General features: G+C 36.3%; 1 protein-coding gene across 12 annotated transcripts in view; it reads left to right on the top strand.

Annotated features, from left to right (window-relative positions):
• DLG2 (discs large MAGUK scaffold protein 2) overlaps positions 1-21,439 on the top strand; it is a 986,985-nt gene that overhangs the window by 703,108 nt on the left and 262,438 nt on the right. For all 12 annotated transcript variants that reach the window (XM_083854323.1, XM_083854322.1, XM_083854321.1 and 9 more), the window contains 2 exons: positions 9,377-9,513; positions 18,445-18,589. In XM_083854323.1, the coding sequence (XP_083710449.1) occupies positions 9,377-9,513; positions 18,445-18,589 (282 nt within the window). The remainder of the gene's footprint in view (positions 1-9,376; positions 9,514-18,444; positions 18,590-21,439) is intronic.

Genomic DNA, 21,439 nt, shown 5'->3' with positions numbered 1-21,439 from the left:
ATGTGTCAACCCAACACCATCCTCATCTGCCAGCTCTTACTACTGCCATCTCTGTGAATGATGGTCAGTATGCACCTGGTCTATGATTCAGGTTAATTTGTCTTGGTTTTCATGCCATTTTCTATGTGCCATTTGGCTGGAACATTTTCATGGCTAACCCAAAGCAGAGAGCACATAAGAGTTGTCTCTTTTGGCATTAGTGAGTTTTTAGGTCAGCATATGACAGTTTTAAAAATGCATTGTGCAACCCTCCACCTGGCTTTTTTGCTGCTAATTAGAACTGTCTGCTCAAATTTATAGAATGGTTTGGGATGGAAGGGACCCTAAAAATCATTGCATACTGTCCTACTTCCTATGAGCAGCGACATCTTTAACCAGACCAGGTTACTGAAAGCCCCATCCAGCCTGCCTTTGAACACTTTCCCAGGATGTCTTCTTCATCTCTAGTCTTGTATAGTCCAGTTGATTTTTTCCCAAGTGAATGAAAGAGGATGGGACTAAAAAACCCAAAACAAAACCAAAAACCACTTGCCAAGAAAAATACTGGTAATGTAGAAAAAAAAAGTATCAAAAAAAATAGGCAGCCTTTAGCAGTTCCTTCATATCACTTTCACACACACAGGCCACTTTTGCTGTGTTGAACATTATTCCCTGCAAGATATAAATGATCTCGTCACCAGGCAGCCAGCCAGATGATGTCTACCCTGATCAAAAATTCTGGGGTTTAGTGCCTCTGGATCTGAGGATTATTTGTCCTTGTGGGTGCACTAAAAGGATACAAAAAGCTTCCTGCATGAAAAGGAAGTGACCATTCATTCAGTTCAATTGTAGGCATATGGAGATGTGAGAAGAAAAAGGCATTTAAAAACTTCAGATATAAGCAGTTAATCCTGTTCCTAAGTGGCAGATCTTGGATTTTTCTGTTTCAAAACACTAATCTTCATTTTTTAAAAAACCTAATTTGACTGGTCTTAACATGAAGTGTTTAGACTTGATGTATCATATGTTTATTTCCAAAAGAACCAAACTGTTTGCTATATTACTTGGAGTGTCAGTATATGTAAAAAAATGACATAATTTCCTTTTTCTTGCACTTACACTGGTAAAATTGTGACAATGTGGTTTAATATGATTTTCAGTGAACTAGAATTTCATTAATGCTTTGAAAGTCAGATTATTGTGAATAATTATGAAAATTCCCTGATCTTTTCAAGTCAAATAGTAAGGTATTCTTAAGAATTGCTGTTATGCAATTAGGCCACTGCTCGTTGTCTGTGCTTTCTGGGAATTTTACTCCTAATTAATTTGAATAAATGTAAAAATATAGAATAAACACAAGTTCTAATGAGGCTCTAAGTGTATTTTCCTAATTTGCTATTTCCTTTCTTTTCTGCTATATCTGAGGAGAATGTATCTTTAGGGATAAATATATGCAAGCAAAAAATAATAATGGGAAAAACATTAAACTGCAAAACAATAGAAATGAAGGGATTGTTTTCATTTGCTTTTTAGAGAACGTTTTTAAAAATGCCTACAAATAGCAGTGTAATTTGACAAGATGTGTTTTCAAAGCTTTATGAAAGATTATAGAAAGATTAGCTTTACTACTATGATGATGTAAACCAATGCTTTATCTACTATACCTACAGCATGATTGTTTTTAAACATGCACTTTTAAACAATGCTGCCTTGCAGCTTTGTTAACATTTGCATTATAATCTCAATTTCCCATCATTTCCTTTCTGGCTGGAAATGTAAATTATTTTTTTTTTAAGCCAAGCAGTGTAATGCTGAGAACAGATTTCTTTCTTTCATATTTCCTGAGAACAGATTTCTTTCTTTCATATTTTAACCTAATAAATTTGTCTGCAATGTTTGATTTTGATGCCGCAAAAACGAAAAAGTAGGTGGAAAAGAGCTGGAGTTGTTTATATTTGATTCTGAGGCTACAGCTGAGTAACTGAGCAAGAAAGTCCCTGAAATATCCAGATGATGTTTTCCCATATTCTGGACTCCTTTGTGTTTCTGACTTTCATGGGTCTCAGATGATGATGAACCCTGTGTCCAAAGAGAAGGTGTAATAAGTTGCATTCCCCTGCCCCCAGCAGAAGAGCAAGCTCAGAGAATGCAGTGGTGGGAAGTGCTTTTCCAGGATATCTCAGCAGGAAGCTGTTTTGGAACAGATATAAGGAACTGTAGTTAGCAGCATGGTAGCCAAATTTTAAAATTACACATGCTGAAAACCTGTTTAGATATTCTCAGTCAAAGGTATGGAAATCAGCCTGCCATCCCTCCATCACCAGATAGCAGCTACCATCACAGTCTCACCTCTGAGTTTTAGCTGGTTGCCATTTTTCCAGGCCTTCAGTCCTTCAGAGAACTCTTTGTGATAGTATGAATGTACATATGCAGCAGTGTCTTGAAGCCATTTTAATCTCAGTGAGATCAATATCTCTGTTTTCATCAAGAATCAAGGACACACCTCTGCACAATCTTGCACTGGGCTGTGCAGAAGTTTATGTTACTATAATGTTTTAAATTATCTTTTTTCTTTTTATTCAATCAAGACTAGTTAAGATTAGAACTAACTATATGGATGTACTTTACTTTGAAAATTTGAATTTCCAGAGCTAAAATTCCATTTAGAATTCCATGCAGATAACAGCAAATCAGATGAAAAATTTTACTGTTTAATTTTTATTAAAAGCTCAACCAAAGTCTGTCTCCATACAGAAAAGTAACAGTGACCATTTGCAAGAAAAGAGTTCTCTTTGTCTACTGTATAATCCCAGCTGCCAAGCAGCATCCAGCCACAGCATCTCCTGCGAGCAGCTGGCCATATTCGGTGGGAGTGCTGTGTGTGCTGCTCAGTTTCATCCTCATGTAATCTGGCATCCCTGTTGCTTCAGTAGTATGGAGAGGTGATGCACTGGGAATGTAGGGATTAATGAAAATAACTATGAAAATGGCTGTGGGTAAGAAGAAAGGAAATGTGTAAAAACAGTTGGATAAATACCTGAAGGCATGAATGTATAATGCCACACAGTGTAAGGGAAACAATAATTTTCACTTCGTGTAAGGTAGTTTTGGACAATATTCTTCTTACCTAGTGGTGCTGTACATCATTTTTATTCTGAGACCAACTGGGAAATAACCTGAAACACTAGATATTTCTGGGGAAAAAAAATCAGAACAATAAGGAAGATGCTTAAAGTTTTTAACCCAAGGCCATTAGAAAGAAACACCAGATAACAATATGCTGTGTTAGATGTGTAGGGGCTTGGGTCTTCTTCATGGTCTAAGCTGTTACCCAATTGTTAGTTACAAAAAGAGCCCTCTGAAGTGATCTGGGAGCAGGGTCGGAAGGAAGAATTAACAATGGCAATGAAAGTAGACATCTTTTAAATATGTTATGGATATTAGTAAAAGTCTTATGAATCATACTATACTTTAGGTTGACTTTTTCATCCACAGAAGGAAATGTAGTCAAATTTTATTCACGTAAGTCCTTCTGGCATAAGATGTCACATGCATCAGGCATAAGAATTGCTATAAGAACTCAAATAAATTGATATTTGACTGTACTGCTGCAATATGAAAGAGATGAAATGAAATGACTTCATATAGTTGGAATTAAAAGTTTCTCAAGAGCTGATTCATAGGATAGCAAAGAAAGACAGGGCTCTAGAGGAGCATTGGTCCTTCTTTGTAACACTGTATAATTATTGTGACAGAAACTTTAATTTTTATTTTACGTAATTTATAAAATTTTTATTTTATGGCGTATTTTATTTTTGTATACACCAAATAAAAGAGGATTCTGCTGTCAATAATGAACAGTAGTCATAAGTCACAGCTATAACAAGCATATTAAATGTCCACAGTTGTGAGGTGTTATTGTAAATATGTGCTATGTGTGTCCTCCAGGAAAGCTGAAACTGCCAACAAGAGGCTTGAGCAGAGGGCATGGGGAGACATTCCCTGGTACTCCTTTGTTTATAGTTAACATTTTTATAGTTTATTTACTCATATAAATCGGACATAACAGGGTACCTGTCAAAACAAGTCAATCATTATATCAGTCAAAGCATTTTATATTGCCCATGTTCCTTTCCTCCCTGCAAGTGGAATTTGATTAATTAGAAAACCTGGATTGGGCATCATTGTTCTAGGTTTGACAGTTTTAACAAGCTATACCTTTTGTAGCTATGTTGTAGAAGTGGCTGGCCCTTGGAAAGGAAGGAGCTGCCCCATCTTGGGTTCCTCATTGCCATATCCAGTTACTTGCAGGAGCATGGTTGATGTGTCGTGTGCCACGGAGCAGCCAGGCTTGCAGCATCAGAGAAGGGCCTCAGTGGGGCAACTTGTTGGGGGTCCTTGCTGGTGGTACTTTCTGTTTTGCTGTGTGAAAGAGCTTCTTAAAATCTGAATTCACATGGTGCTCTGGAGCAAATCAGGTGGTTTCACACCTTTAGAAAATAAATGTTGCCAAAAGCAAGTGAGAGAGGTAGTGACATTTATTCATGAAATTTCTGAATAAGTTAACCATTTAAGATCTTCCTTTAATATATTTCATTCACTCTCCTTTCCATGCACATCCCCCAGGGTACATGTGCTGAGGTGAGCTGGCTCACTTGTGTGTGATACAAAGGACATGAGACATCAAACCCTTACCACATCTCTTGGAATTTTCTTGATTCGCAACCATGGACTGACTGATTTCTGGAGAAATTTTTACCCTCTAAGTGTCTACTGTTGTTATGGGTGGTCCTTTATACTGAATACTCCTTTCTTCAGGCTCTTAAGTCTTAGACTAAGTGGCTGCTCATTTGCTGTTTTGTTTTTTTTTTTTCATTTAGTAAACACACGTTTTTATTGATATGATCTGCTTCTCTGTTGGGCTTACAGGCATGAGAATGGCTGATGTCACATGATGCAATCTTGCTGCCAACATCCCACTGTCATGGTATAGGGTCTTCTGCTGACAAGACACCTGTTCAATGGCCTTACAGAGTCCAGACATTCTGTGCAGGCCTGACAGAAATGACTCATTTTGATTTTTATTGCTTGGAATGCTTTGAACTGTCAATACGCATGAGTCCTCTAACCTTTGGTCTTTCTTCTAGTGTTTACATTCATCCTCTCATTCACATTTCGTTTCTTGATATTTCTGTTATATTTCTGATATGATATTCTCTGTGTAGGAAAATGGCAAAATGCAACATCCCTTTTTAGGGTTCTTATTGAGTTTCTTTAAGTTCACTTCTCATTAGAAAGCTGACATTACATGGTTGCAGTTGATTTTTTAGACTCCCTCACTGGTTACTGCGAAATTATATCCCTGCAGTGTAATTAATCCACTTTGTCTTACACAGTGTTTTTGGGGTTTTTTAATTGTTATTATTTATTTTTACTAGTCCAACTTTGCTGGGCTAGTTACATGCAGAACCTCCAAGCCTACTTTTACTACGAAAGTAGTTAGACCATACTGTTTTGCTAATATAATGGTGTATTTAAAATATGTATCTAGTATGGCCAGTAATGCAAATAGATTTAAATGGTCAAATATTTTAATGTGATTTTGCTAATAATCCCAGGAAAAGATATGACTAAATATCTAAATATCTTTGACTTATTAATAGTAGCTTTTTTTTCTGTGGTTTCCAGTTTTGGTAGAATAGCTTTTCTCCCTGTCCCTTTTCTTCTTTCTGATTCCAGTAATGTCTCCTGTTCCATTGGATTACTACATGTTGTTATTCACAGGATCAATGATCAGCATTTGTGGAACCTAAAGACAGATGAATTTTACAAATACATATCCAGTGGAAATGGAAAAAATGAGGTTTGAACTTTCCTAGTTTACACATTGAGTCAATCTTATCTGGGCCCATCCTCTCCAGTAATTTGAACATAGCCGAGTTTGACTTGGATGTGCATCAGTACTAAATCCAGTTCTCTCTCTTTATCTCTCTTGAAGTAGTCTCTTCTTCACTGAACCATAGAAACGTGGAATGGTTTGGGTTGGAAGGGACCTTTAAGGTATCAACCCTGTCATTCTCTAGACCAGATTGCTCAAGGCCCCATTCAGCCTGGCCTTGAACACTTCCAGGGCATCCACAACTTTTCAGGGCAGCCTGTGCCAATGCCTCACCACCATCATCATAAAACATTTCTTCCTCAACTCAATTCTGAATTTGTTCTCCATCTAATTTCTGTTGTGAGGAATTTGAGCACTTTGTCCAAGATCAGCTATTTCTTTGAAGCAGATTGCACATTTGCCAAAGAGGAAGTGATCAACTCCTGATCTGTGTTCTGGTGGAAATGTTTTCCTAACTAAAGGAGTCAACAAGAAAAAGGCACTGCAATTAAATATGCACTTTGATTTGGGGGTGAGGGGGGGCTCAATTCAGTGAAATAATAAAAAATACAATTTAGAAAACATGTTTTTTTCCATTCTTCCCACTTATTTGAATGATTCTCTGCTTTTAGAACAGAGTAAGAATCTAACACTAACTTGATGTGGTGAGTGACCAGGGATGCACGCCAGAGTTGAGCAAACCCTTCTGAAGACTTAAAACAGAAACCTTCAATCTAAATGAACTCAGATTGTGAACTTTCATAGCACTGATCTTCCCACCCACCTCTTCCCACATCCAGACCCCAGCCTTTCAAAAACCAAAAGTGTGATTCACCTCGTGTCTTTCAGATGTCTTGCTGAGATGAGATGAATCATACTTTAAAAGCTCTTAATGAATTTTCGTTTATCATCAGGTAGTATAAGTGATTAGCATAGTTATCCGATGTCATCTGACCATATGAATCCTACCCAAAAGTTTTTGTGTAGTACGCTTTCTGTGTGCCCTAGCAATTAGCAGAAATCATTTAAATAAACTTAAATGGACCATTGTTCCATTCCCTGTTCTTTCTAAGAAATCTTTTTAAGAAGGCAAGTATGATTAAGCAATGAAATTAAGTCATTACTGATTGACATGGAAAATTTTTCTCTTCCTCAGTTTTCTTGCCCACCCACTCTCCCTTTGCTCCCCACAGTATTACCTCATCTTGTTCTGCTCTTTTAAACCTTTCTATAATCACTGCTGGTTTTTTGGAAGCCCAAAGTCAGACCCTGCTTACAAACACAATGTAGCCCCACACATTGTATCACATCTAAATTTTCTGTAGACTGTAGTAGAAAAATCGTTATTGTAAGCTTCACTTTTCTAATGGGAATAGCCTGTGTTTTGTTTTAGGGTTTCATGCATCCATTGTGCTACAACCATGCAAACAGCAAGCCAAGCACCTCACTCTGCACTGCAGGAGTTTCAAGTGATTATCTTGGCTTATACTTGTTTGTATTGCAACAGGACCAGGCTGAATTAGGACCTGCTTTGTGCAAAGTACAGACCAGCTGTGTGTACAGACATGGCCTTGCCCTTTACACGCTTACAGTGTCAATTAAGGGGACAGGAGGGGATCAGAGTACACCACAACCTATTCTTCCCAAGGTCGTGCCTAGGTGAGCAGTGAGGCTGAAGAAAGCCCTGTGACTGAGGTCTAGCCCACTCATTTGCTCCCACCAGCATTCTGGAACATTCTGGAATACTCTCAGATCTTTACTGGTAGAAGCTTATACAGATGGGATCTAGATCAAATTGATAATTATGCCATCAAGAAATATTACTTAATCATTTTTCTGTGTCCATAACTAGTGTTTTAAAGAAAAATTCCATTTTTAATGTTTTATTACAATATATTTTCCCTTATCTGTTAGCAGTCTCAGGAAAAAAATCTTCCCTGCTGAAAAAAATCGTAATCTTTTTATCCTTGTAGTGACAGTAGCACATGAATAGTAAGAGTGATTGCCAACTTTAGCTGGAAATTCAATAAAGCTGTATTTTAATTACCACATACTTCTGAATTAACTTCATGTGTATTGTTAATAGTCAATTAATTAAGTAGTGTTTCAATTTGAGACATAAATTCAAAGGTTTCTTTTTGTAATTTACTGGTGTGGCACTATCCATTAAGTAGTCCATTATGGTATCTGACCTCACATCTTTTTGCAGCTAAAATAATGATCGAATGAAAATAATTTCGGGAGGGGGAGAAATGAAAATATTTAATTCACTCAAAATCCCCTTTATCTCTATAGTCATATAGCTGCCAAAAATGTTGTGTGTATTAAATATACATTGTCGCTTAATTTTTTATTGCCCAAGCAGTCTCTCTTTTGAGTTTGTGATCAAATGCCGGATTTCAGACAACTCACTTTCTACCACTGCATTTTATTGCTCAGGCTACAGCAATTACCAGCATGTTTCTTTTAGGAATGAGTGAACAGCATAGATTTCATAGATAAAACCAATGATTATTCTCTAAATAGATATAAGTTTTTTTCTGTACAGCTAAGGGAGAAATCCCTAGTTGGAGCAATAATCTAAGCAGGTTATTGCCAGAAACAGCTTCTCTGTTCAGATGGAAGTTCCCATTAGCTACGTAATCTTTGTAAAATTAGCTGTATGAATTTTTATTGAAATCAAGCACTGTAATTTGTCTTTTCTTTGATTGAGGGATAAAAATGTTCCTAAAAATTAAAGCAATGATTTTCTTGCATGTGCAACATGTCAGAAGATAGGAAATATAGGAAAAGGGGAAAACTCTTTTTCTTCCCCCAATATCTATTTATTTTGCCATCTTTTTCTTGTCTCTCATCAGCATGTATTACTGACATTGTTCCAAAGTTTGGGTCTTTGAGTGCTTATCTAGGAATTTCACAGATCACTGAATAGAAGTTATACATTGACAAAGGACTATTGCTTTCTTATTTTATGTATCCATAGCCACAGATTTGTGTCCTAGAAAAAACCCCACACTTTAAATCAAACATCTACAACTTTTCTGTTTTACTTTCACTGACCCTTCACTGTGGTACTACATGAACTTGCAAAACCTGTGCTAGACCTCTTCAAGTATTTTTCAAACTGTGTGGACAATCGGAATGACTTTCATTTTGTTCTTATAGAAGGTGATGTTTCTTATAGCGATATTTAACAAAATAAACTCCAAGTTTCAGTGTTTTAATGCTCGTCATGGAAAGCTGAGCCATAACTTCTTGATGTAGTCTGCACTGGACCCTGGTGAGGAGGGTTGTAGAATCATCACTGAGTTATTTTTATCTCCATCTTCCTGAAATTGTAAATGGCAAAGAATTTCCTTACTTTACTTCTCTCCTTGACCTTGCAGGGAAAGTGAAAGAGTATGTTATTTGTATTTCTGTAAAAAATACTCAAAGTTTGCATTGTATATGCTACTCTTCCACTTCTCTTTAATGCTATATGTTGTATTGCTAATATTTTGTTTACAAAATCTTTTCCAGGTCTAGGATTCAGTATTGCAGGAGGGGTGGGAAACCAACACATCCCTGGGGACAACAGCATTTATGTCACCAAGATTATTGATGGGGGAGCTGCACAAAAAGATGGGAGATTGCAGGTTGGAGATAGACTTCTTATGGTAAGTATGACAAATTTAAATCCCATTTATTTAACTGAAAATTGTTTCATATAAGGACTTTTATTCACCATATATCTTTCTGGAGGTAGCCAAAACAACTGGTATAATAACTTTATTTCTATCATCTTAATTTTTCCCTTTTTTTATATGTTTCTGAGACGGGAGTAAAAACCAGCATTCCTCTGGAAAATGAATATTTTATGAAGGCAGTGTATTATATTACTTTGACAAACCTTTTACAGAGAAGAGAATAAATGTATTGTGCACATAAGCACAACAAGTCAAAATGAACCATAAAACTTAAAAGATTTTAGACAAACTATTTGTTAAGGTAGTACTAATTCTACTGTTTATTGTAAGCAAATTGAAAGATGTCAAAACATGCCAGTAACTGACTCCCATGTACCAACTGTCAGTGGACTACTACCTAAATTTCAGTACCTGCAGGAATGCTTTATGTATATGTTCCATATAGATGTTAAAAAAAAAAAACCCAAACATTTTCCAGATTTTCCCTTGAGAAAGTTTATTTTTCTGATGGAACTTAGTTCAGGAAATTCTTCCTGCTATGTGCCATGCTGGTTCATTCTTTCTTATTGATAATGCTCTCCCACTCAAAGAGTTTGTTTAATTCAACATAAAGGGGGAAATCCTGACCCTGGTGAATCAGTACAAGTTAATCTATGTCAAGCTGTATTCATATCAATGGATTTCCATAGATTTCAGCAGGTAGAGAAATATTTTTTTAAATAAGTGCAATGAAGAAAACTTGTACTACAATAGTCTTGTTTTGTGATGTGATATTTAAGCAGTAAAAAATTGCCTCGACCTTTTTTGTGTCCTGTGAAGCTGTGCCTAATTGAGGTTTTCTTTATTTGGCTAGGAGCACTGTGTTCCAGTCACATATGAAGATGACCATTAATTTTATACATATTACTAAACAGAACTGGAAAGGCACTTAGTTGCTGGGTTGCTGGCTCTTTGTCTTTTTAAATTAACCCAAATGGATAGAAAAAACAGTTTAAGGATCAACTGGCATTAGCAAAATCAGAGCAAAATTAAATTAGAATTCGAAATTTCCTTGGTATTTTTTCTTTGCACAATCTCAGCATAGTGAAATTCAAGTCACTGTTGGATAATGGAGTTTCGGCTTATTTTTGGGAAGAAATGTGTATTTTTATTCACCAAATTTGCACTTTAGTTATTTTGCAAATTGTTGCAAATCTACTTCTGTTCAGGTGTTGTTTGTTGCTTTTTACCCTGGTGAGAATTCCTTGCAGTTTTTGTATTATCTCAAATTTTTTGCTATTTTGTTCTTAATTTCTTCTAATTCACATGAGGTAGTAAATATGTGTATAAAAAAGGAAATCAAATAGATTCAAACCCCCCACATTCACCCTCTCCAGTGTAATTTCATCAGAATTGATTTAAATAGAAATATTTTATATACCACTGTGCATAAATTAATTCTTTTCAGATTTTTATAGGCGTAGTCTATTAAGCATCTCAGCCTTCAACCTGTGATTCACTGCAGTCAGATATAAATATTTCTTCATTGTTACAAGTTTACACTTCTGAAAATGAGCAGAGGTAATTTGCATTATGTTTGATGTCTTTATTCTTCTTTCCTTTCAGTCTGGACTGTTTCTTTACTAAGTGTTGTCTCCTTTATCACTGCATATAAAATGAGAAAATAAAAATCATTCCAAGTATTGCTGTCCTCTAGTTATGGACTTCCAGATAAACATTTTCACTGTTGCATAAGAAAATACTAGTCAGTTTACTCTTTGTATACCTTAATCATTACATATTTGGAGATACATTTACAAGATAAAAATCTGTTTCTAGAATTCACGCAGGTTGCAGCCATGTTTCTTGATTCTCTCCAACAAGACACCCTGATTTGTTTATAACTTCTGTACCTTTCGTATTTTTCTGTCCTAATTTGTGAATTCTCTGTCAGTTCATGGCATTAATTTCATGTTCCTTTATTAATAGTGAGTGAAAAAAATTAATTACTTTCTATTGGCAGAGTTTCAACACAATATTATCCTTGTAATCTATATGGTCCTACTTCTGCTTCACTGATTTCTTATTGATTATACATTTGAACAGTTCCTCTTTTTTGTTTTTTTTCCTTCTCAGTAGTCAAGATCCTTTTTGATCTCTGATTTCTTCCATCATTCTCTATAGAATTTCAAAGAATTTCCATAATTCTGGAATTCCCAGAAGCTGCTGGGGAGCTTTTCTAATTTTTATATCTGTGTTCTGATAATTTTGTGAGAAATGCTTTCAGATCCAAAAGAAAGTGCAAATCAAATTAATATAAATTTAAGCTGTAATGGAAGTGTAGATCCAAAATAAAAACCTACATTGAAATATAAGACAAGAAGGGGCCACCTGAGCATTTTGCAGCTTGATGACCCTACTGTTATTAAATGCAGATTGCACATAGTGTGTTAAGCATTTCAGAAGATGTATTACATAAATAATACATTGTGATTATTGTGAAGTCTGTACAAGGGCTCGTTGTGCACTTGTGTTTCTGTGGCACTAAGCCTGCACTGAAGGCTTACTAACCTGAGCACTTGCACAGGAAAATGCTCCATTATATGATTATCCCAAGGTACCTGTTTGGAAAATTAATGGTGAAAACAAGAGTGTTTAAACCAAAAACTTAATGGTTTTTCTAGGTATATATGAAAGGAAAAGACCAGAGCTCTTCTCTGAAGACTTACAGCTAGGAGACAAATGCTCCCTCACTGTGTTCTAGTGGTAATGCCTGTGGTAATGTCTCCTTCTGCTGGTGGTAATGCCAGCAGTGAGAATCCCACTGCAGTGGGTTTCTCATCTTCTCTTTGCAGTGGAAAGGAGCACAAGCAAACCACATACAGAGCATCACAGACCACCTTGGTAAGTCAGAGTCAGCTGTAGGGCCAGACAGTGTTGCTCAAGGATTTATCCAATTGCATCTCAAAAATCTCCACAGATGGAGGTTGCAGAGCCTTTCTAGGAAACCTGTTCCACAGTTCAGCTGTCCTCCTGAGGAAATTACCTCTCCTGGTAATCTGTTTGACCCTCTCTTGTTTCAACATCTGCCTGCTGTCACTCATCCTGTTACCACATGTGACTCTGCAAAGCTTAGCCTTACCTTGATGATCTTCCTATAAGCACCGGGGGTCTGTTATTAGTTGCCTCCAGGCTGAAAATGCCAAGATCCCCCATTTTCTCCTCTGCAGGTCAGTGCTCCATCCCCAACCATCCCAGTAGCACACCTCTCAACTTGCCTTTTGTTATTTTTCCTGTAGTGCAGGAACCAAAACCAAACACAGTGTCCAGGTACAGGATAATGAGTGTGAACTATTGGGGAATAATCCTTTGCTCATTGTCCAGCCTCTGCTCCTGCCCATCCAGCCCAGGATGCCACTGTCCTCTTTGCTGCCAGGACACACAGCTGGCTCATGCCCAGCTTGCCATCCATCAGGACCCTCAAGCACTTTTCCATAGAGATATGGCCAGGCTGTCAGTGGTGTTGATGGGAGTTAGCCTGTGCCAGGGGCAAGATTTATTGTTTTCTTCCTCCTGATCATAAAGTCTTCTTCAGGCCTGTCTTCCAGTCTATGGCAGCCCTGCCTTCGAGTATCTCACAGTGACATGAAGTGTCACCTCCAAACATGATGCACATCTCACCTCTTCCGGGTCACTGCTATGATGATCAAGAAAAGCTGAAAAATTGTTTTAGTTATTACAGCTCAGATAATTACTTTTTTTTTAATCTCATACCATCATCTTACTTTGGACGAATTTTTTTATCTACATAATGAAAAATGAGAAATCAGTATAAAACTGGTACTAGTTTTTTTTACTAGTACAACAACACTAGTATACTAGTATAGTATACTAGTATACTAGTGTTACTAGTATAACAACACTAATTGCTGGAAACAAGGCATTTTTCAGGGAAAATGCTAAAACAATTAGGGTTTAAAGAAAAATTTAATATTTATCTTTTATAACTACTAGCTTTTCTAAATTACATCTCGTATGCCAAAATACCCTTTCATGTTTGGGCTGTATCCTATTACTTCTTGGCCCATGTAGTCACAGTGGTCAGTGATTGTGTATAACAAGAGATTTAATTTGATTCTGTTTTCTTGATGAAAACAGGAGGAAGAACCAGGAGTCACTTTCTTTTTCAGAAATTTATGCTTCCTTTATGAAAAAAAAGTGTTATTTTCTGATCATTTCATAGGACTGCAGTGGGGTTGTGATTGTGCCACTGTTGATGTATTCCTTATAGGGTCCCCTACCAGGATCTGATTTTTTTCAGATTGTGTATGAATGCAGGATCATGTTTGCATTAAAGTGCATAAAATCAGAGCATGTAATTCAAGATGCATCTAGATTAGCATTTGGTTGTGATCAGAGGTGTTATTTTAATCATTATTTTGGCTGTCTCTGTGGGATCATCTTTTCGAAAACAGCCCAGCACTTGTGCAACTAACTCATGAGTACATGGGATTTAAAGTATTTAGTTAATGCAAACAAATATATATCCTTTTTACAAATGGTTTTTAGTCAGCACTAGAAAGCATTTCACTTTTTGCAGCCTTTTAAATGAGTGAGTTTTGAAAAAGGCCATCAGCATTCTAGATTTACAGCTGGCAGGTTGTAGGTGTTACAGGCAAATGTTCACCCAGGAAAATCCATTCTCTGAATGAAAAGCTGAATATTACAGGAAAGCAAACATTACCACTGGTAAGGTAAAGTTCACCCCTTTGTCTCATTCTCTGAGTGAATCAAATCTTTCTTAGCCTAAATCAATAGAGGAAATGAACGAATCCCCTTTAAAAAAGGAAAATTAAATAAGACAGACTTATTCCTCTGGAGCTCTTATTCTCATATCAGCTTATATTGTTCTGAATGAAATTATTCTTTAGAGCGCTTGTACAGTCATTTTGGGGATTCTAAGCTTTTCTAGCTGCTTTTTGGGGCTTTTGATTTTCAGTATGACTCTAGGAAAGCTTCCAAATAAAACATTCTCACTTGGGTTTATACTTCATTGCCCTGATTGTGCTATTTAGGAAAAAAAAATCCAGTCTTTTTATATCTCTTTGGCATAATTTCTTATTGATATCCCCCGTCACTCAAATGGCTTCTTTGATTGGGCTTGTATCTTTAATTTCCTTCTCTACTGCTATTTTATTTCTTTCCTTTATTGGTTTCTCATGTTGTTAGTATGTATTATATTTCATACTTTCTATTTAAAGAAAAAGCTTTCCTATTTTTTTTTCTTCAGATGTTGTTTGCATTTTTACATTTTCACTGCATGGAACTTTTCCCATTAGAAATGCCCCACTTATTCCATGTCTTTTTTCTTTCTTACTCTTATCCTTTGGCTCCTGTCACAGCATTTTTTCTCTTAAGTATACAGCTTTGTGACCAAAGTGACCACGCAGATAAATATCTTTTTTTAGATTTTGCCATTTTGCCTTAAGGGTTTTTTCCCCTCAATTAATTGCAACTTAAATGGGCTTTTTAGATCTAGAAAGTTGGCATGCAGTACCCATTCTACCCACTCAGATTTAAGTCAGCCCTTCTGCACTAAAATTCAGCCTCTCAGAGGATTGCATACTATATATTTTGATTTCTTACTTTGTGTGCATTTCCCACTCTTTATCTTCTTTACCTCTAATTCAAGCCTTATTTTGCAATCTATATGCAAAAATATATTAGGTTATCTTTACAGGAGGATGTAAAGCTTTGCTTTGACGCATTTATTGGGCCAAACCACCGAAAAAGCCAGATTTAGTACTTACAATTCTGTTAAGATAGGCATCTTTTATGGAAGAAATAGCTCTAGAAATAGTCTCTGTTGGCATAAATCTCAACACAAAAGTCAACAACAACATCATATTTCCTGTTATTATTATCTCTGTACAATGTTTTAAGAAACGATATTCCCCTATGAAAAGAAATTACATACGACAGTCATCTTGCAATAATATCCAGGGGGCTGAACAACAGAATTCTTCTAAGTATTCAAGTGTTTTGCATATCAGAATACATACAGATGTCTTTATTTGTGATCATTGTTTTATGGTCAGAAAGTAGAAAATATATTGATAGATGCACAATAAGAATTGTAGATCCAAAGGACTGCCTTTTGAAGGAAACCTGGAAGTGCAAGTCTAAGGTGATGTTGGCAAATGGCTAAGGAAGGTGATCTGATCTCTTCAAAGAGCTCCCACTTAAAAGAGACCTTATGGCACCGTTAAGGATCTTTGTTTTTGTTAATTAGTCAACAAGTTCGTTTGTTTGTTTTCTCTTGATGAACCTTAAGTATTTCTTTATTTCTTTGCTTACTGAGAACTGAGCAGTCCAGGACAAAACAAATTTACATAAACTTTGCCATGAACTCTAGGATCTTGAGGAAGATAAACAAAATCCTGAACTGCATAGGCATTAAATCTTAGTTTAGAATTGCTTGAACTCTTTAAGCCTTAACTTCCAGATTTCAGTAATTTGTACAGTGTTGCTAAAATACCTGTCCCATAATGTTATTGTCAGAGAGAAGATGCAGGACCTGCCATATCAAATGTATCTATGTTTCTATGTATTATACTTTACTTTCTGTTTCTAAAATGGCTTTTTGTTTTCTTTATTGCACAACTGTGACATCCAAGTATCTTGTGATGGATTTTTATAAGATAGATTTACTGAAAAAAAAAAAAAAAACCCAACAAAAACAAGAAACCAACACCTTTGGAAAAAAAAAAGTTGCATCTAGTCAGTTTGTGTCATAATTGTTTTTATTCCCTTCTAAAAAGACCAAAAAGTCAGAATCCAGACAGTTCTAAGATATTTCGTTTTATGTCTCTTTTTTTGACTGAGAAAGTTTTCTTACAGCAGCCATATAGTGGGTGAGGGTATGTGAGATTTCTCTACTTCAAAAAAAAACTTAAGATGAAACACAAGAAGGTAGATACAATGTAGAGACAGTGTGGGAAGGAGAAGAGGTAAAGGATAACCTTGTGGTCATCTTTCTAAAATGTGTGAATCTGAAGTGTCTGGCAGTTTTGAAATACATAAACAAGAAAGGCATCATTTCAGTTGCTTCTTCTTCCTGCCAGCCTATTAATTAAAAAAATTTATTTATTAAGGGTTTTTTGCTCTTTTGTAAGTTATTACTCTTCATAACAAAGAAAGATATAGAAATTTATGGAAGTTAGTTATAAGATTTTTAATTAAATAGAAGACCCGTCAAAATACAGCATACCCTGTCAGCAGCTCCCTTCTGAGTGTTAGGCTCTGTCACTGCTCTTCCTGTCAGATTATCATAATATACCTGCCATTATCTCTTTTAATTACCCTTAACACCAAGCCTGAAAATTATACAAGAAAAAAGATTTCGACAGAATTCTTACATTCAGCAATACTGTCCAATAGCAATCATTTTTTTCTTGGTACTAATGAAATCGTCTGGATATGAGGAGTCCTCCAGTGATTCATAACAGTTATATCTCTTTCCAGTTGCCAAACCCTTTGGCAGTTGCTTATTGTCACATTCAAGTTTCTGATAATTAATTGATACTAAATTCCCTAGAAAGAATGTATTTTTTCTGTGATTTACTATTATGTTATACTATACTGAGGAGGGAATTCTGCTTCCATCCTGCATAATCTTTGAAAGGAATCCTTGCAGTAACTGTGGAAGTTGGAGGATGGCAATTGAAATGACAGTAAAATGTTTCATATGCAGCATTCCCTGTGAAATGTAGGTCATTGGAACAGGCTCCCTAGGGAAGTGGTCACAGCACCAAGCATGCCAGAATTCAAGGAGCGGCTGGACGATGCTTCTGGTCACATGGTTCAGATTCAGGCAGAACCGCGAGGAGCAGGGAGTTGGACTCAGTGATCCTCATGGCTCCCTTCCAGCTCAAGGTGTTCTGTGATTCTGTTCTTATGCCACATGCCTGAAGCATGGATCTATACCCTTTACCTTTTCCCCCTATCCTATAATTTCTCCATTCAGGAGTTATATAAATTTTGTGACAGGGAATATTTATGGTTCTGTTTCTAGGAGGACAGCCTATTGTTGACGTTCTGTGAATACAGTGGATTTATATGTGAATAAATTTTATATGCCTCTACAATAAACCACTTCTGATACTTTTCTTTTGATTTTCTTTCTGTGGGAGTAAAGCATAAATAGGCAAAGCTTACTGCCACCATTTCCTTCACTGTTTTATCTGTAGTCTTCTACTGTTATCCTTGCTTAAGTGTTTCTCTTTTCTAAAAAGCATAGAACTAATACTACATTCTCTTACTTTTTCAATGTCTTTTTCCTATGCTCTCAGAAAACTGACAAACTTTCACAATGAAAAATACATTTTCCCCATCCTGAACTCCTCTTTTTCAATTCCTGGACCTCCTAGGTATTCTATGTGCCATTTTTAACCTCTCCTTTTTTCACTGGTCAATGTTTTATCAGTGATGGAAAGATTCAGTTGTGTTTGGTATTTCTGAGGTCCCACCTGTGGAGGCTAAGAGATGGATTAGGAAGTTTATTTTGTTAGGTTAAATAATGTAGACAGTTTCTGTAGCTGTTGTGGTGCTATTAGTTTATTATTAAATACAATTTTATATTGATGATTATACAGTATCAGGACATCACAAAGGGCTTTTCTATTGTCAAAGCCGAATGCCTTCTTCCCCCATTTTGATTCTGTGTATCAATATTACTACATCAGTCTTCGAATATGCATGTGCTAAGAAAACTGTGTTTTCTACCCTGCAGCAGAAATGCTTCTATAATCTTTAGTGCTCTTCATTTACAGCAATGTTCCCAACATTTTGAAAACTGCAAGGATGTGTCATTTTTGTGTCTATTTCTGCATTTCAACTCATGTTTCTGATTTTTCCTCTAAGGTAAATAATTACAGTTTAGAAGAAGTTACCCATGAAGAGGCAGTAGCGATACTGAAGAACACATCAGATGTAGTTTATCTGAAAGTTGGAAAGCCCACCACCATTTACATGACAGATCCATATGGCCCACCAGATATTACTCACTGTAAGTGGCTTCTGGAACTTATTTTACAAGAGATATTTCAGTTTGTCCGATGATTGTATTTTTTCATAGCTTGTCGAAAGTAGCCCATTAAAATTTATGAAACAGCTTGGAAGGCTACAAAAATGAAGTGTTTATTGCCACCTAAATACGCTACACTCAAGAAATATTGCAAATAATATAACTCTGCTAAATATTTTTGCAGCAAAAGTAGCAATGTAGGAGATACATGGCTATGCTTGTTCCAATTAGCCGTTGTCCAGGTGATCAGACTGAAATGTAACTCTTGTGAAGATTACAGCAGTAAGTATATGCAAATGCATTTGGAAATATGATTAGATTTGTAGCCTGGAGTGCTCTGTCCACTGAAAAATTGGAACAAGCAGCAAACCATCTTGTACAAACTTAGTAGAAGCCTGAGGCAAATGTATCTCATATTTGAATAAAATATTCTAATGGAATGTAAAAATCACTGCTCTACTTACAAAACTTTACCTATTTTCTGTGGATATCCCATTTGCAAAGTCACAGAATGGTTTGGGTTAAAAGGGACCTTAAAGACCATCTAGTTAAAGTCCCCCTGCCATGGCAGGGACACCTTCAACTAGACCAGGCTGCTCAGAGCCATATCCAGCCTGGCCTTGAGCACTTCAGGGATGGCATATTCATGGCTTCTCTGTTCCAGTGCTTCATTACTCTCATAGTGAGGAATTCATAAATCATTGGTCCACTTTGCTGTTAACTTTATATATATTCATCTGGTTTTGTTTTTTTTTTTTTTTTTTTAGAAGACCAAAGCCTTACTTGTCCTTGCATTCAATGCACAGTCTGTTGTAGGAAAATTTGTTTAAATAATATGGTAAAACTCAGTGAAGTATCCCATAGGAAGGAAAGATGTCCTCATTTTAAAACAAACTGATTTCAATCAGGCTGTTGTATCCTTGCACTCAAAAACATTTAGGCTCATGTCCAGCACTCAGGTAGAAAGATGTGCATCCAGGTGCATCCCCAGGACTCCCTGAGGTGATCATGTACAAGAGTTGTTGGCTGGCTGTGGAGTCCTTATCATATATATATATATTTTTATATATATATATATATATATATATATATATATATATATAATGCTGACAGCCTCCTTGATGCAGTGCTTTTTGTACTCTTAAGGAGATGACAGCAATAAGGATCTTCTGTCTCTGCCATCTGTCCCTATTATGCCTGTCTGTAGACTCACATCTCTGCTGTCTCCCTATCTGAGTGTCCTAGGCTACAACCTGGTCTTTATCTCCCACCACCATCTTTTAATGGCTTGAATATTTGTTTTAGTTTGGGTGTAGGCTTTCCTGGCAATTTGCATATAGTTATATTGAGTATTGATGACTTGTTGATGTATCTAGCTTTATCAATACGTGCCATAATCTTATACCAGTCCTCCTGGTGTCTGTACCCAGGCATTTCCATTCCTTTGCCATTCACAGCCATCATAACTTTTCAACTGCACTCTCTATATGCTGGTGCTTGTTAGTCTAAACACTTCATTACTGAAAACTCCCTTTCTTCATTAATTGTTCATTAACAACTCTCTGCTTTGGGTTCAACTACCAACAGAGACCAGCTGCACCATCTAACAACTGAGTGGAAATATAATTTTGGGCAAGATCTTCAGCAGTCGATCCATACTATCTTGATTGCCTGCTAAGAATTCCATGGGCACTTAAGGCAAATTGAGGTTTTGCCTTAAGTGAGGGCAGTAAATGCTAAGGATTTAAATTTTTCTGCCCTTTTCAGAGTTACTGTTGTGGACTGAAAAAGTTGAGGGAAAAGCTAAATATCCCAAATCCTCCTTATTCAGTCTGCTCCATGAAAACAGAAGGGAAGGTTTTGTAACATGCATGTCAGTGGCATGCTCAGCCATGCTGAGGATGCCTATTTAGTTAGCAAATGTTACGACAGATGGCAATCATGTTGTTCAGTAGCAGCCTGGTCTGGATCTTAACAAAGCCCAGGAAAAAAAATGCTAAATGTCCATATCCAATCTCCAGGTTTATAATACTTCAAAAATAATAATTCTGCAGTTCTAAAACAGTGTGGTTTATTATGTCAGATTATAGATCAGTAGCATATGAGAAGACAGAAACAATTCCAGCGGGAGAGTAAAGGTTGAAAAGATTTGCAGTAGCCCTTCCCAAGCTGTTGGTGCTTACAGATTCATTTATCCTCAGGGAACCTTTCATTATACCTACATGTTCAGAGCATTTCAGAATGCATAATGGCCTTCCCCTGTAGAGAGATTTTGCTTTGAAGCATTCTGTATCTCAGCATCTGAAAAAAAGACTGAAACTAATACTAGAAAGTTTAGCTGTCTTCTTCTCATGAGAAAATTAATCTTAGCTCATTGCAGAAGCATGTAACATTGCTTTTTTCTATTTATAATTTTTAATTAAATTAACTGGAGATAGAATACAACTATTACTGCATTTCTCCAGTCGTAAATGTCCTAAATAACTTCAGAACAGCAAAAAAACACACCAAGAACAAAACCTGCAAAGCCAATATATAAACAGACAATACAGTACTATACGTTTCATAATTAATCATTAATATGTAAGAGATTCGCATCCATTTTCTTTACCATGGTCTAAATACTATCTATGTTGATAATGAAACTTTAGTTATATTGAGGATTTGGACACCTTTAGTAGATCACAGCTTTGAACATATATATAATTCTTGCCGCAATTCCTGCTCTTACCCTGCATTGAGTTCTTACTATATTACTGCACACTGGAGCCAAAAAGAGTGCTTTTAATCTCATTATTTCTTAATTGTATGTCCTTCTGCAAGTTAGTCCTA

Source organism: Zosterops lateralis, assembly GCF_965231275.1.
Source record: "Zosterops lateralis genome assembly, chromosome: 2".
In the NCBI taxonomy this organism is placed as follows: domain Eukaryota; kingdom Metazoa; phylum Chordata; class Aves; order Passeriformes; family Zosteropidae; genus Zosterops; species Zosterops lateralis.
This window is presented reverse-complemented; position numbering and strand designations above follow the sequence as displayed.